Raw genomic sequence first — 15,911 nt, forward strand, 5'->3', positions numbered from 1 at the left:
TTAGTGTGTGTGTAGTGTTAAATTTAGTGTCTGTGTAGTGTTATATTTAAAGTGTGTGTAGTGTTATATTTAGAGTGTGTGTAGTGTTATATTTAGTGTGTGTAGTGTTATATTTAGTGTGTAGTGTTGTATTTAGAGTGTGTGTAGTGTTATATTTAGTGTGTGTAGTGTTATATTTAGTGTGTAGTGTTGTATTTAGAGTGTGTGTAGTGTTGTATTTAGAGTGTGTGTAGTGTTATATTTAGTGTTTGTGTAGTGTTAATTTAGTGTGTGTAGTGTTATATTTAGAGTGTTATATTTAGAGTGTGTGTAGTGTTAAATTTAGTGTGTGTAGTGTTGTATTTAGAGTGTGCAGTGTTATATTTAGTGTGTGTAGTGTTGTATTTAGAGTGTGTGTAGTGTTATATTTAGTGTGTGTGTAGTGTTGTATTTAGAGTGTGTGTAGTGTTATATTTAGTGTGTGTGTAGTGTTATATTTAGTGTGTGTAGTGTTGTATTTAGTGTGTGTAGTGTTGTATTTAGTGTGTGTGTAGTGTTTGTGTATGTAGTGTATGTGTATATGGGTGTGTATGTAGTGTGTATGTAGTGTACGTGTGTGTAGTGTTTGTGTATGTAGTGTATGTGTGTGTATGTAGTGTGTTTGTATTGGGTGTATGTGTATTTGGATGTGTATGTAGTGTGCGTAGTGTTTGTGTGTATTGTTTGTATGTAGTGTATGCATGTGTGTGTATGTGTAGAGTGTTTGTATGTGTGTGTGTGTGTGTATTGTGTGTGTGTAGTGTGTGTGTGTAGTGTGTGTATGCGAGTGTGTGTGTAACTTACATTTTTTTAATCCAGGTTTGATTCTGATCTTCCCTCCATGTTCCACTCTAAACACACACACACACACAGATCAGCACAGAGATTTTTAGAAACTGATTTATAAAGAAATACTTTGTAGAAAACGAGTGAACATTTGAGAGAGCGGAAATTAGTGACCTCATGTGGTAAAGTACGGAACTGCAATGCACACTGCATAAAATCAGATTAAAAACGGAAGATTAACTCTTACTTCTCTAAATATATTTTTGTCTGCATGTATAAAGTTTTAATATTTGCCGTATCTTATTCTGCTTTATATGCACGATATGTAGTATTATTTTTATTAGAGCTTTTATTCAGAAATGGAGAAAACATGGCACAGTGGTTAAAGTTCCCAGGAGTGACTGAGCTACAGAAATTACTCCAAAAGGGCATGAACAACTCATCCAGGAAGAACCCAGAACAACATTTAAAGAACTGCAGGTCTCACTCGCCTCAGTTAAGATCAGTTTTAAGCATTCAATAATAAGATAGAAACAACAGTTTTTATTGGACCATACATTTTTCAAGGAATTATTGTGCAAACTTTTTTTTATCATGATTTAAAAATAATTTTATGCCACTGGTCATTAGAAAACTTCAAAAATTATTTAAATGTAACATAGGCAACGTTTTTAAATGAAGCCAACAAACCAACTCAATCACATTAATGGGATCTCTTTAGAAATTCAGAGCTCTATTTTAGTGATCCGTAGGTGAGCCGTCAGCCGTGCAGCATGCAGCTTGATTTAGGGTGTGTCACTGTGTCTTTACGATAGGAAAAGTTGCTCAAAAGAGGCTCAAAATATGCAAAAAGCATGTATCATGAAATAAACCAGTCACCATGTCATTTGCCAGGTGCGGTCTGACTTTGGGGTATTGCTATTTAAATGGCACAGCTACCTGGAATTGACCAATGTTTTTCATCGGCGTAGATATATTCAAAATCACCGTTGCTGTTTAAACAAGACAGGTGAAGAGCATGAAAATACACTGTTGGTGGGAGTAAGATAGCAATAAGCATCAAGACCACCTTGCACAGGGTGTAGGTTAGTGTTCAGAAAGGATTCTGGTTTTGCAGTCACTGATTATTTTTACCATAAAGACATGGGCTGGTTGCTGGGGTGCTTGACTCTCAGTGTATATAAAGTTAGTAGAGATCAGTTTTTATTATGTAACTTTTCTCCTGACTCGATGCTCAGGGCAGCTCTCCATCACTGAAGTTTTCCACCTGTTCTGGAGTGAAAACTAAACCTTGGTTCTTTTTACCAACAGAAAGATGAGCCAAAACAGAGTTACAGCGAAGTACTTGGCATTCAGTGCAGATAGCTTGAGCATAAACAATTAACAGTGGCTGTGTAAACAAAAATAAGACAGAATGACAGAATGAAGGTTACATGCTGCTCCACCACGTTTACCTGGTGACTACAACTAGATTTACAATGTTAAAATGTACAACATGTACAACAATATTTATCTTAGAATAAGTTGATAATATAATTATTAGTTCAGACCTACCCGAGTTTCTCCAGTTTGCAGTGTGGATCCTCCAGTCTGTCAGAAAGCAGCTTCACTCCTGACTCTCCTGGGTGGTTGTAGGTCAGATCCAGCTCTTTCAAGTGGGAGGGGTTTAAAATTAGAGCTGAAGCCAGAGAACAACAGCCTTTATCTGTGATCATACAACCAGATAATCTGCAGACAGAGCAAGAGAATGTGTGAGTGAGTGACAGAAAACAAGAAAGAAAGAAAGACAACATAGCAGACTGAGGAAGATAATGCACTTTGATATTAGTCTCTTTTTTTTAAATAACACTACAAAATCTGAAAAAAATATCTATAGAAACTAAAGTTTCTTAACACAGTTGACACAGATTAACATGAAACCCAAACCTCAACAGTAAGCATTTCTGTGAATACGGCATTGGCATTGATGTGGACCAAAGAATTGAGTTCATATTAACTTTTGCTAAAATTGTTTTTGCTCGTGCATCACAATTTTGTAATCAATGTGTGATATATCTCCAAGGGCGTAGGAGCGGGCTTGATATTGGGGGGGACACATTTGCCAATATGAACCCAAGCCCACCCAATAGTTTCCTAGAACAACATTTGTGGAAATTACTTTTAATTAAAAGTAAATTATTATTATAAGGTGATTTTACAACCTAAACATGTTACTCCACATTACAGCTACTATTGTTAGAATAATTATGCAAGCAATGTCTGAGTTATCACCTAATATTTAAAATAATATAACAGATTATTATTATTGTTATTATTATTATTATTATTATTATTATTATTATTATTATTATTATTATTATGTATTGGCATGTCAATTCTGTTGTATATTTACATTTTCTCCTGCACTTTTATTTTTTTCTACTGAGAGCTCTTCTTAAGATGGTGTCCTTTTATGTAAAAGAATGTAACTTTACGTTTCATAGAGACTTTTATAAACTTCAGGTTATGTGGTCTTACTGTGAAATACAAATGAACAGAAGTCACGTTACAGCAGTGTTTCTCAACCCAGTTCTTATATATTCTACTGCATATTAAAACTGTTCTGCATATTCTAGAGCTTCCTCTGGTGGATATACATGATTAATTTAGGCTCCATAGGGGGCTAAAGGATTTTAACAGGTAAACTCAGTAAATGACTGTTTATTAGCTGATCAGGTGGAAAACACTAGTTTAGGGCAGTGATCGGGGTTAAGTAACTGCTTTAAACTACCAACTTAAAGTACTGTACGAAATTCTGGCGATCATCTACATCCAGCTTCTAGATAACTAGTTAAATCAATTTTCGTTCATTATAGCTCACAGTAAGTCCTGTAATCCTAAATGAATAAACAGTTTGAAAATTAAAGTGATTAGCTGATCAGGTACAGGGAAACATTACATATATATTTTTTTATTTTTTTTCCTTTTGCCCTGACTCCCAATCTAGCTAATTCCAAAGATAAGCTTACACACTAACACAGCTGCAGTTTATTAATCACAGTGGGTTTAAACTGTGTGCTGATTCAGAGACGTGTATTTTTAACCAGCTATCAGAAACATATCATCACAGTTGAAGTGGTTAGCCTATCGTTACCTTTCTTTTAGAAAAATCTCCGTATATCCATATCTGTTTTAAAATCAGCTGAAGCTGCTGCGTCCCGATCCCGCTGCTAAATCTCACAGCAAGGGGGCGGGGCTTCCCCAACAGCAAACTGCCTCTGCTCTGCGCGCCGCAAAACCAGCAAGCTGATTGGCTGTTTCTACTGAGAGGCGTGACTTAATACCTGAACCGGCTCCGTGATTGGTCCGGTCTGTCTCCTCATTAATAGTACAGCTGACCTGAGCGAACTGATATCATTTTTGGGGGGGACAAATCCACCTGTTTCTAATATTGGGTGGGACATGTCCCACCCATCCCCCCCGGTTCCTACGCCTATGTATATCTCAAATGTTCATTCAAGTTGGACATTCTTAAGACGATTGCAGAAGACTCGTATTTGTTTGTTTGGTATACTCTGACTTTCGTTAAACACTTTTTCTTGTTTGATTTGTTATCATCGTAAACACCTGAATATTTACACATTTATACATGTAGAATTTCTAGTGGTGTCAATCAATTAAAAAATGCAATCCAATTAAACCTACCAAAATTCTGTGATTAATTGCACTTGTTTTTCATAGGACTGAATTTTTTATAGTGGGTATTTTATGGAGTGAATTTTGTGCCAAAAGTTTATGTTGTGCAACAAACTTTATGTTGATGGACAGCTATATTGTGACAAAAACATAACTCCCTGGCTGTTCTAAATTTCTTTAACTGTAACTAAATAGCGCTCTGTCTCTCTCTCTCTCCCCCCGAGCGCTTTGGTTTGTGCACTCTCTCTCTCTCTCTCATGCGTGTTGCGCTCTCGTTGCACGATCTCTAACATATAGGTGATTACTCAAATAACCTCATCAAATTGATCCATAATGTATATTGTGGCGTGAGGAGGCGGGGGAATCGGGGGTCCACCCCACACAGGAACCCTCAGCCCTGTCTGTCCCAGCTGGTCTGCATTAGGACTGATTAAACAACCAGCTGGGACAGGCATATAAACTGAGCCTCAGCCCTCACTCAGAGAGTATTTTCACTGGAGAGCTGCGGGCTGAGGCTGCACGGACTTATATTTAAAATTTAAAAGAAACTACTGAACTCTAAAACCCCACTGGGCTGAGTTATGTTGTTTTGAGTTTATTCTGGGTGTGGTGGAGGACCTTTAAACCAATAAAAGGTATGCTCTCTCTGTGCTTCCTCCTTCCGGGTCACAGTGATCACGCCCCTAACCCCAGGGGCGAATCACAATATATATATTTCCCCTAAACTTTCCTTTCTCTCTCGTTCTTTCTTTCTTCCACTCCCACTTACTCGGGTCATTCTCACAAAATCCAGATTCAGAGGACATCCAGTATGAAAATTTGCAAAATGCATTTAACAACAAATTTCCTTTTGAGGATTTAAGATTAAGGTCTAAACTTACTATGAATATTATTTTTAGAACATTTGTTCCATTTTATTGCATATTTTATTAGCATTTTATAGATGAAGTCCACAAAAATGTATCATTACCGCAATGTGATATGACATCAAATATATGATAAAAATGCAATTTTTTTTATCAAAGTTAAGCAGTTCAGTTCATTTACAGTTAAGCAAGGGTTTAAGACTTATTAGCTTACATACACACAATGCTACATTATGAAAAGAATGTTATTTTCAAGAACATTTCATATTATTTAAGACAATTTACAATGCAAACATTTGTATATCAAAAGAATCTTTCATGTAGACTACAGCACCTTCATTAATAAAACAGCTCATTTAACTATTGGAAACCATTCAACAAATGTCAAAGAAAGACCTCTCAGAAACTCTGAAATCTTGTCTATCCTTATGCACCATCCAGCATTGTAAGACTACTAAGAACAAACTTTTATTTTTAGTAATTTACGTAGTTTTTTTGTGTTTTGCCCATATGTCAGGCATATGTCAGTTCTGTAATATCTGGCTGACTTTTTTTCCTCCATTGCTTTTTCTTTGTCATGGTACTTTTTGGTCAGATCACGTGTTGTCTTTATTTTCCCACTGGAAATGGCAAATATGAAATTATGATATCCGTTCCAGTTTTTGTTCAATTCCTTAGAACAGACTATACACAAATAATATCATGTGAAAGTAACTCCAACTGGAACAACTGTCTGTGTCGTTGAGTATGTGTGTGTGTTTTTCTAAACGTTGTAATTCTTGATGTAAATGTTCTTCCTAAACTTTGACAGCCTTGCTTTTGCTGCTGCCGTTCTTTTCTCAATAGCTACCTGCCTGTAAACAAATACACATCGCATATTACAATAAAATATATCAAAGATGGAAAAAAGCTCTCTAGTTATGTGGTCTAACATCTAATTCTGTGTACGGAATTAGATTTAGTTTCAGGCCAGATAAGACGGAACATTAGTGACCTCTACTGGTGGTTTGCAATAGCTAAGTTAGAATGGTCTACTGGAGAAAATGTTCAGGGTAACGCTCATGTTATGACAATCAGGCAGTAAAAAGGCATCTGTATTATGCTTCCTAATCAAATTCTCATTACCGAAGCAGTGCATCTCATTATCGCAACAGGTATTGAAATGTAGCGGTAAGTGAGAATTCAGTTGCGGAGGATGAGTGACTAAACTTTTATGCTAACTGTAAAGGCACAATGAGGGCTAGATAAATTTTCACTCACAGTGTCCATTTAGACCTTAATATACTATATTATAATCAAAAATACAGACTGTAACTTCAAACTGTAGGCTCAAGACTCGATATATCGGTAATGACAATGAAAAAGTCGTGCAGAACAAGTTGATGAGCAATCTTTTAACTTTTATCCAGAAACATATGAGAAGAACTGCTTACATGGTAGCCATCTTGAGTGTCATGGCCAATGTCTTCCCTAATGTTGAAAACGCCTTGAAAATGTAAGTTCCTTTGTGGATTTAAACAATGATTGAAAATTGTTGCGGAGGATGAGAAAATTAGTGTTGGACACATTCCTTTTCTTTATTAATTTTATTGCTTTTTCTTTTCAATGTAAAATCGTTTATTTTTATTTACTAAAAGTGTTTATAGTATGAAATGCATTTAAGTATTTTGTTTTAAATGTTTAAATATTAAAATTTCCAAAAAAATTACTGAAATTCTGATATGGACATGTTGCGGAAATGAGAATTTTACTCTAAAATGGAAAAAAATAAAAATTATATTTATAATGTTAATTTTTAAGCATGTGCAACATAGACCAATAGACGTTGTTTATGATTATATATTTATTATTTTGTTAATATTTACTTGTTTATTAAAATGCCTCATGCCATCTCATCCATCCATCCATCCATTACGCGCAAATACACACACACCCGCAAATATACTAATGCACGCACATCTCACTTCACTAAAGGCAGACATTTGTTTACTACAAGAAACACATCTATCAGAAACAAAATCATCATAAGCTCAGATCACCACAATTCACCCATATATTCTCAGCCTACTATAACTCCAAAGAGGAGTATCAATACTAATAAACCAAAAAATCCCCTTCACACATAACACCACTATATCAGACACAGGTAGATACATCATAATTAACATCAACATCAGCAACACACCCTTAACAATAGCAAGTTTGAATGGCCCCAACATTTATAACCCATCCTTCTTTCATGAGTTTTACAACCATATAAACAATATAATCAAATTCCACCATTATAATTGGAGGTGACTTTAATTCAATCATTGACCCATGTATAGACAGATTAACTATGGCACACAATACACGTTACTGGCATTCAACAGATATCATTAAACAATACATGACAGACTTAGGGCTCAGCGATGGTTGGCGCCTCAAAAACCCAAACACTAAAGAGTTTACGACAAAAAAGGCAGCAGATGGCAAGAGAAAACAAATGCAGTCACAAATTACATCGCTAAAGACATGATTCCCGTTCAAGTTGTTGAGAGAGATGGCTTCAAACAATTATTAAACACTCTGGACCCAAGATATAAACTGCCTGGTCGAAAATATTTCAGTCACACTGCTCTGCATAAGCTGTATGAATCATGTCGCCAAACTCTGGAGCATAAGCTAAAAGACGTTGCACATTTTGCAACCACGGCAGATTTATGGTCAAGCAGAACATCAGAGCCATACCTCTGTGGCCGCGCATTTCATTGACGAATCTTGGCAACTGAAAAGCTACTGTTTGCAAACATCATACTTTCCAGAAGATCACACAGGCGAGTTTATTGCCCAAGGTCTGAAAGATGCACTGGCGTCTTGGTCGCTGCAAGAAGACCAAATGGTGTGTACAACAACAGATAGTGGGGCTAATGTTGTCAGTGCACTACGGATAAACAAATGGAAGTGGCTTCCTTGCTTTGGACACAGACTTCATATTGCTATTGGTGAGTAACTAACACAATGCAACCAAAGTTATACTTACAAGTAATATATGATTTACTACAGTATGTCATGCCTGACTTAACAGGCAAAAAGGAAATAAGAGACACTGCTGGGATGTAAAAACGAAGCAGTAGAATTTAATTAAAAATAAACAACAAAACTACAATAATAAAGTTGAATAGAGCAACACACTAAAGTTGGGCAAAATAGGAAACAAATATAAAAACTGACAAAGCAAACTGGACTGGGCCAAAAGAAACAGGGACTAAAGAAACAAGGAATAAGTGAAACTGCCAAAACAATATAACCAGGAAGTAGTATGGGGAATGGGGAAAAACAATGGGAGCACTAGACTAAAAAATGACAGAAAACTGCTAAGCAGAGCTTAGGAAAACAGCTAGACTAAAAAGTAAACTGGGCAAACAAACACAATAAATTAAACAGGGATACTTAAGCAGGGAGGAGTCCAGGGAAACACCAGGAACTAGGGCGAAACAGGCTTGGGAATAAGAACGCTTTGTAGAGATGCAAACAGGCTGGAACCACAAGGAAACACAGACCATGTGAGCGACCAATACTCGGTGACAGCAGAGAGAAACAGCGTGCTTTTAAGCAACTCTGCCCAGGTGAATCTGATCTCTAAATCAGGGCTGGATGGCTGCGTGTGCGTGCCCTGATTAGAGGAAGTCCTTATTTGGGCATAGAGTGCTTAGCTTGGCTGGACAGGCCTGACACAGTAGTGTGACTAAACATGAAAAGATTTTCAGAAGGTACATAAACATAAAGCAAAGTTGTTTTTGTATGCAAATGAAAATATTTTAAATATTACACATATTCAAAATATAAGGTAATATGTAATAGGTTTCAATGTTATACTTGCATATTTTGAATTTAGTACAGTAAATTTTTTTCTGTATATATTTCATTTTTTAGAAAGGAGCATGTGGGATCCTAGAATAGACAGAGCCATTGGGATTTGCAAGAAGGTGGTTGGAGCCTTTTCCAATAGCTGGAAAAAGAAGAAAGCACTTGCCGATGCACAAGAGCAGCTGAAGCTTTCAGAGCATAAACTCATCACAGAGTCACCAACAAGATGGGGCTCAAGACAGCACATGATAAAAAGATTCCTTGAACAAGAAAAGGCCATTCGTCATGTGTTGGCTGGAGACAATAAACAAAGGCACCTTGTCCCTACATGGCAGGATGTTGAGGTGCTTGAGGCAGTCAGCAAAGCACTTGGGCCTCTTCTAGAGTTCACAGATGCTCTTTCAGGTGAGAAACTTTTAACAGTTTCTTACCTTAAACCTGTCCTTGCCTTGTTCAACACTGAAGTCCTGGTGGTGAAATCTGATGACACAGACCTAACCAAAAAAAAAAAAATCAAACAAACCATCCTCGAGTACCTGAATACAAAGTACACAGAGGACTGTGTGGATGAACCTTTGAGTCTGGCTTCAACACTTGACCCCCGGTTCAAAAATCGCTTCAATGATGATGACAAAATCAAAGCCATTGCGACAACAGCTACAGCAGAACTTTTGGCTATGGAAACAGCAGAAGACAGCCATACTGCAGGTCCCTCAACAGTTTCAGCTCAGGCACCAGCTGCAGAAGCTGGAGCAGATGATGACACAGGAGTGCCAGCGAAAAAGACAAAAAAGTCTTTTTTTGGCAGTTATTTCAAGAAAACAAAGGAATCCAAAGAAGGTGAGTCTCTGGACACCATGATTGAAAAGGAAATGAAGAGCTACTTGATGATACCTGAAGTGGACAGTGATGTAAATCCACTTGACTGGTGGAAAATGCAAGAAGTTAACTTCCCCAGACTGGGTAAACTTGCAAAAAAGTACCTGTGCATCCCTGCCTCAAGCAGTCCTTCTGAGAGGGTTTTCAGCACTGGAGGAAACATTGTAACTTGTAACTGTGCTGCCCTGAAGCCAGACGCTGTGGACAGGTGTGGTGTTTTCGGCAACCAAACAATTAAAGCACACAGACACACACCCAGTTCAGCTTCTCCATTTTTACTCCACCAAAAAACTCCCCTCCCTTCCTCTCTCTCTACTCTGTTACAACAGTAGAACAAAAGGCGACACCAAGTGGTACAAACAAAGTATAGCAGGCAGTAAACTTGAAAACACAACATATTTCCCCTTTCCTGAAAGAAAGCATACAACTCAGATAGTAGCGTAACGGGAATTATCAACACATCAACAATAACACATTACTTTTCAAGAAAACATTTTTTTTTTTCAAAACCCATTTTTTTTTCAGTATCTCAAAGAATGATGAAGCAATGAACATGTACATTACAGTCCATTATCTAAGGCTTTACTTCACACAATCCTTAAACCATTTCGGTGCATTGCATTGTCTGGTGTTTTTTTCACGAACAGGTACAGTTTTCCTCAGTTCATCTGTCCCTTTAGAGGTTTGCACCTGGGCTTGTTCTGGAAATCCTGACAATCGTTCCGCATGCCACCTTCTACCATCACTTAGGATAAAATTGCTTTGTCCAAGTTTCTTGATCACTTTCAATGGCCCAGTGAATTTTGATTCAGTCTTTGTGACTCGAAAGGGCTTTCGCACACGTACCAAATCGCCTTCTTTGAATGTTGGAACTTTGGCACCTCTCTTCTGATCAGAGTAGCGTTTGCTCTTTGCCTGCTTCAGCTGAATTCTCTGTTGAAGACCTTCATGTTCTTTTTTCTCCAAGATTGGCAACACATTCAGTTTTGTGCGCATAGGTCGTCCTCTTAACAATGCAAAGGGTGTTTCATTTGTAGTTGCATGTGGCGTTGCACGATAATTGTGAAGAAATGCAGTCACCTGTTTCTTCCAGGGCAGATGCTGTATTTCAGCCATTTGTATGCAGTCTTTTAACACTCTGTTGAAGCGTTCGACTGCTCCATTTGCTTGTGCATGATAAACACTGGTGCGGATATGTTGTATGCCTCTTTCCTTAAGAAAGGCAGAGAATTCTGTGGAACAAAACTGACTTCCTTTGTCAGTGACAATTGAGCAGGGATTACCTTCCCTTGCAAAAACAGACGAGAGAAAAGTAGTAATAACTTCTGAAGTGACAGAAGAAGCAAATGCCACTTCAGGCCATTTACTGTAGTAATCCACAAGTGTGATGGCAAAACGACAGTCATACTTTGCCCTCTCAAATGGTCCGACTATATCCACAGCCAGTTTTTGGAAAGGACCCTTGGGAGACTCCACAGGCTGCATCGGTGCTGGATAAGTCTTTGCTGTTTTGTCACTCATCTGACAGACAGTACAGGAAACGAGTAAATCATGAACCATGGCGTCCATGCCAGGCCACCAGTATAATAGACGCAATCTCTGTTTAGTGCGTACTATTCCTTGATGCCCTTCATGAGCCAGATGAATGACTTTTGATCGCAGAGAGACTGGCACTACAAGACGCGATCCACGCATGACAAAAGGAAAGTCCAAGGCCAATTCATGGCGTAGTGGAAAGTAACAATCGAGATCATCTGGAACACCTTTCTTTGTAGTTGGCCATCCGGCTTGTACCAGCGTTTGTAGTTTTGTCAGTTCTGGACATGTTTCCGAAGCTGCCTTGAAATCATCAAGGGAAAGTGCAGAAAGATGTGGACTGATTTCAGCAACCAGTTCGGGTTCATCTGCCAAATCTGTCTCTGGACAGGAGATGGGCATGCGGGAAAGACAGTCTACAGCATAGTTTTTCTTTCCAGGGCGATGAACAATGTCATACTGGTAACACATGAGTCTTGCTGACCAACGTGCTATTCTCATACCAGCACGATTCATGCCTCTGGAAGCGAGTAAAGTAGTAAGTGCCTGGTGGTCTGTCCTTAGGATGAAGCGACGACCCCAAAGATAAGTCAGTCAACTGCAAACACACATCCTAAGGCCTCCTTTTCAACTGTGCTGTATTTCCTTTCAGCAGGTGTCAGTGTTCGAGAAGTGAATGCAACTACACATTCGTTACCATCAGGATGTAGTTGGGAAAGAACACCTCCAAGCCCATACTCAGATGCATCAGTGGAGACATAGGTTGGCAGGTTAGGATCGAACAGTGTAAGAGCTGGACTACTTATCATTAGTTTTTTAGTTCTTGGAAACTTTGTTCAGCTTCGTCTGACCATTCAATAGTGGTTTGAGATGCAGTTCTCAGTAAATTCCTCAGTGGTTCCACGACCATAACATAGTTCAGCAGAAATTTGCTAAACCAGGATGTAAGTCCTAGGAAGGAGCGCAGTGCCGCAGCATCTTTAGGTGGTGGAGCTTCTGAAATGGCAGTGATGTGATCCGGAGTTGGACGTAATCCATCTTTAGATATTATGTGACCCAGGTAGGTAACACTTGGCTTTGAGAAAGAGCTTTTCTTGAAGTTGAGCTTGAGCCCTGCTTCTGTTAGACGATGCAGAACAGCCTTTAGATTCTTATCATGTTCTGCTTGAGTAGCTCCATAGCAAATGACATCATCCAAGTAACTCTGACATCCAGGCAGATCACTTAATAGGGTATGCATCATTTTCTGAAAAGCGGCAGGTGCTGAGGCAAGACCATATGGAACCCTCTTGAATCTAAACAGTCCATCGTGCGTTATGAATGCAGTCAGATTTCTACTCTCTTCAGCTATAGGTAGTTGATGGTATGCACTCTCTAAATCCAGCTGAGAAAACACAGTAGCACCTTTTAACTCTGAGAACAGATCCTCTATGTGTGGAATAGGATGAGAATCAATTACCACACTCTTGTTTGGTGCACGCAGATCCACGCAGACTCTTATGCCTCCTTGCTTTTTTTTGGGTTACTACCAAGGGTGATACCCAAGGACTAGCATGGATGGGCTCAATAATATCAGCTTTGAGAAGTCGTTGTATTTCAGAAGATACCTCCTGGCGAATACACAAGGGTAACCTTCGTAGCTTTTGTTGTACTGGTTTGACTGTGTCATCCACTTGCACTTTATGCATGAACCCTTTAACACATCCGACTGGTTCAGCATTTGTACTGAGCGTTGTTAGATCAGGCATGTTTGCATCAGTTTGTACAGAACCCACAGGATGCGTCTCCACACCATTTCCACAGATGTGACAGTTCAGTGACTTTATTAAGTCCATGCCTAACAAAGGTGTGCCTGTTTTCACTATGTAGAATACAGCGTCAGAAGAGACGTTCTTATGTGAGACAGTTGCAGAAAGACAGCCTAGTACAGGCAATGGCTCTCTTGAGTAAGTAACTAGTTGCACTTTAGGAACTGTCAGAGGACATTGTCTGAAATGTCTGTTGTAGACTGACTCAGGAAGAATTGAGACGGAGGAACCTGTATCCACTAGCAGGCTAATATCCTGTGCATTCCTAAGTGGAGCATCAATATGCACTGTGCAGTATAATTTGTCATTAGCAGGAGATACTGCATTCAGGTTGAGAATTGTTAGCTCAGGAACAGAAACTTCACATACCTTATTAGCAGCTGATTTACAGACTTTAGCGAAATGTCCTTTTTTCCCACAGGTGTTACAAACAGAGTGTGCTGCTGGACAGATCTTTGCATTTGCTAGATGAGACATAGATCCACAGCGAAAACAGTGCCGTCCTCTCTCGGAAGAAGTGCAAACATGCGTCTTGCTTCTAAAATGGTTCCTTCGTTTCTGCTGTTTTTTCTGAAATGTTAGCGCTTGTATTGGGCTAGTGTTAGCTGTAGCATTGCTAGGCGGAGAGCTAGCAGCGAGGAGAGAAAAGCTGTGAACTGCAGATTCAACTTGGCATGCCAAAGTAATGGCTTTCTCAAGGGTAAGGTCTTCTTCTAAAAGCAGTTTATCTTTCACAGACTTCAAATGAGCTCGTTCAATGAGTTGATCACGGAGCATTTCAGCTTCCATACCTCCAAACTGACATTGCACAGCGAGATCACGTAGGGCTGCAATAAACTGGACTACGGTTTCATCTGGTCTTTGTGCACGCTGTCTGAACTTATGGCGGCAGGCTACCACATTCACTTTCGGAACAAAATGCTGCTCTAGCGCTGACATAGCTTCAGTAAACGTTGTACCCACATTTGGCAAAGTATAGAACAATCTCTGACCTTCCATGCCCAAGCAGTGTAATAGCGTCGCGCGTCTCCGTGCATCCGGCCATGCATGCCCTGTAGCATTAATCACGAGTAAGTAGTTTTCAAAGATTTTCCTCCAAATCTCAAATGGAAGCGGAGGTTCACCCACACACGGAAGGAAAGGTGCAGGAGCTGGGACTGAGGCCGCCATCCTCGTCGCCAATTTTGTGGTGTTTTCGGCAACCAAACAATTAAAGCACACAGACACACACCCAGTTCAGCTTCTCCATTTTTACTCCACCAAAAAACTCCCCTCCCTTCCTCTCTCTCTACTCTGTTACAACAGTAGAACAAAAGGCGACACCAAGTGGTACAAACAAAGTATAGCAGGCAGTAAACTTGAAAACACAACAACAGGCTGGTGATTTTGTCACACAACTTAAGGTAAATCCTAAGAAGTTCATTTAATGTCACAACTGATGCTGAAAAAGGCTGCTTTTTCTAAGACCATTTCCTTTTTGTCTGCAAACTGTGGATGTTGTTTGCAACACATATTGTTGACAAGTGTGTGATTGGTTTACAAATGCAAGAAAATGTTACGGTAGTTTAATTTTTTTTTTATAAATGTGCAATACATATTGTTTACAAGTATGTTACTGGTTTACAAATGCAAGAAAATGTCACAGTTGTTTAATTGTTTATGAATGTGCAATACATATTGTTTCTCATTTTATTTGTATGCTGCAGAAATTACCAAACATCAAACACATTGAAAATTTTTTTTATTTACAATGGACATTCATTTTAAAGTGTGTTGAAAGAGCACTTGTTGATTGTTGTTTATCTTTGTGTACATTTTTTCAAAAAAAAAAAAACATCAGGTGTGCCACATGCCTTTCACATATTTGCACTGATATTTACACTGTTAATTTAAATGTTTTTTGTTATTTGTGTCAGGTAAATAAATTGCCTTAAATTGTTTACATTAATATGATGTGTAAGCATTTTTTAATATAATTTTAGTTCAAGCTAGTACAAGCTTTTACAAACACATTTATAAATAATGCAAAATATCGGTTAATATCGGTATCGGCAAAATTACATAAAATATCGATATCGTTTTTTTTTTCCAATATCACACACCCCTAGCCCACTCTCTCCTCTACTGTTCTCTATTTTCATAGAACCATTAGCAGCAGCTATACAACAATGCCCAAATATCAAAAGGTATCCATACCCACACTACCAAACAAAAAATCAGCCTTTATGCAGATGATATTCTACTATTTCTACAAACCCACTCTACTCAATTTCTCAGACTACACAAATAATTAAAACATTCTCTAAAATCTCAGATTATTCCATTAACTGGTCTAAATCCACCGTTCTACCATTTAACATGAACTTATCAGACACAGCAGTTCACTCACTCCCTATCCCTATGTGCACTGAACACATCACATACCTGGGCATTAAAGTTTCCACCCAGCTGTCTGAGCTGCACACACTTAATTTTAGACCACTACTCACAACCA

At 38.6% G+C, this 15,911-nt stretch overlaps 3 protein-coding genes across 7 annotated transcripts in view; 2 read left to right on the forward strand and 1 right to left on the reverse strand.

Moving 5' to 3' along the window:
* Window positions 1-15,911, forward strand: part of LOC125801167 (zinc finger protein 484-like) — a 634,928-nt gene that overhangs the window by 526,055 nt on the left and 92,962 nt on the right. The window lies entirely within an intron of this gene.
* Window positions 1-15,911, reverse strand: part of LOC111188977 (NACHT, LRR and PYD domains-containing protein 12) — a 900,554-nt gene that overhangs the window by 319,092 nt on the left and 565,551 nt on the right. For 2 of the 3 annotated variants that reach the window (XM_049476914.1, XM_049476913.1), the window contains exons 12-13: window positions 2,359-2,532; window positions 823-869 (exon numbers count right to left, since the gene is read on the reverse strand). The exons of the other annotated variant lie outside the window; for it this stretch is intronic. In XM_049476914.1, coding sequence (XP_049332871.1) covers window positions 823-869; window positions 2,359-2,532 — 221 coding nt within the window. The remainder of the gene's footprint in view (window positions 1-822; window positions 870-2,358; window positions 2,533-15,911) is intronic. 3 annotated transcript variants of the gene reach the window in all.
* The window catches only part of LOC111196387 (NACHT, LRR and PYD domains-containing protein 12-like), a 798,826-nt gene that overhangs the window by 150,765 nt on the left and 632,150 nt on the right, over window positions 1-15,911 (forward strand). The gene's annotated exons all lie outside the window — the stretch shown is intronic.

The sequence above is a fragment of the Astyanax mexicanus genome, chromosome 4, assembly GCF_023375975.1.
Source record: "Astyanax mexicanus isolate ESR-SI-001 chromosome 4, AstMex3_surface, whole genome shotgun sequence".
Classification (NCBI taxonomy): domain Eukaryota; kingdom Metazoa; phylum Chordata; class Actinopteri; order Characiformes; family Acestrorhamphidae; genus Astyanax; species Astyanax mexicanus.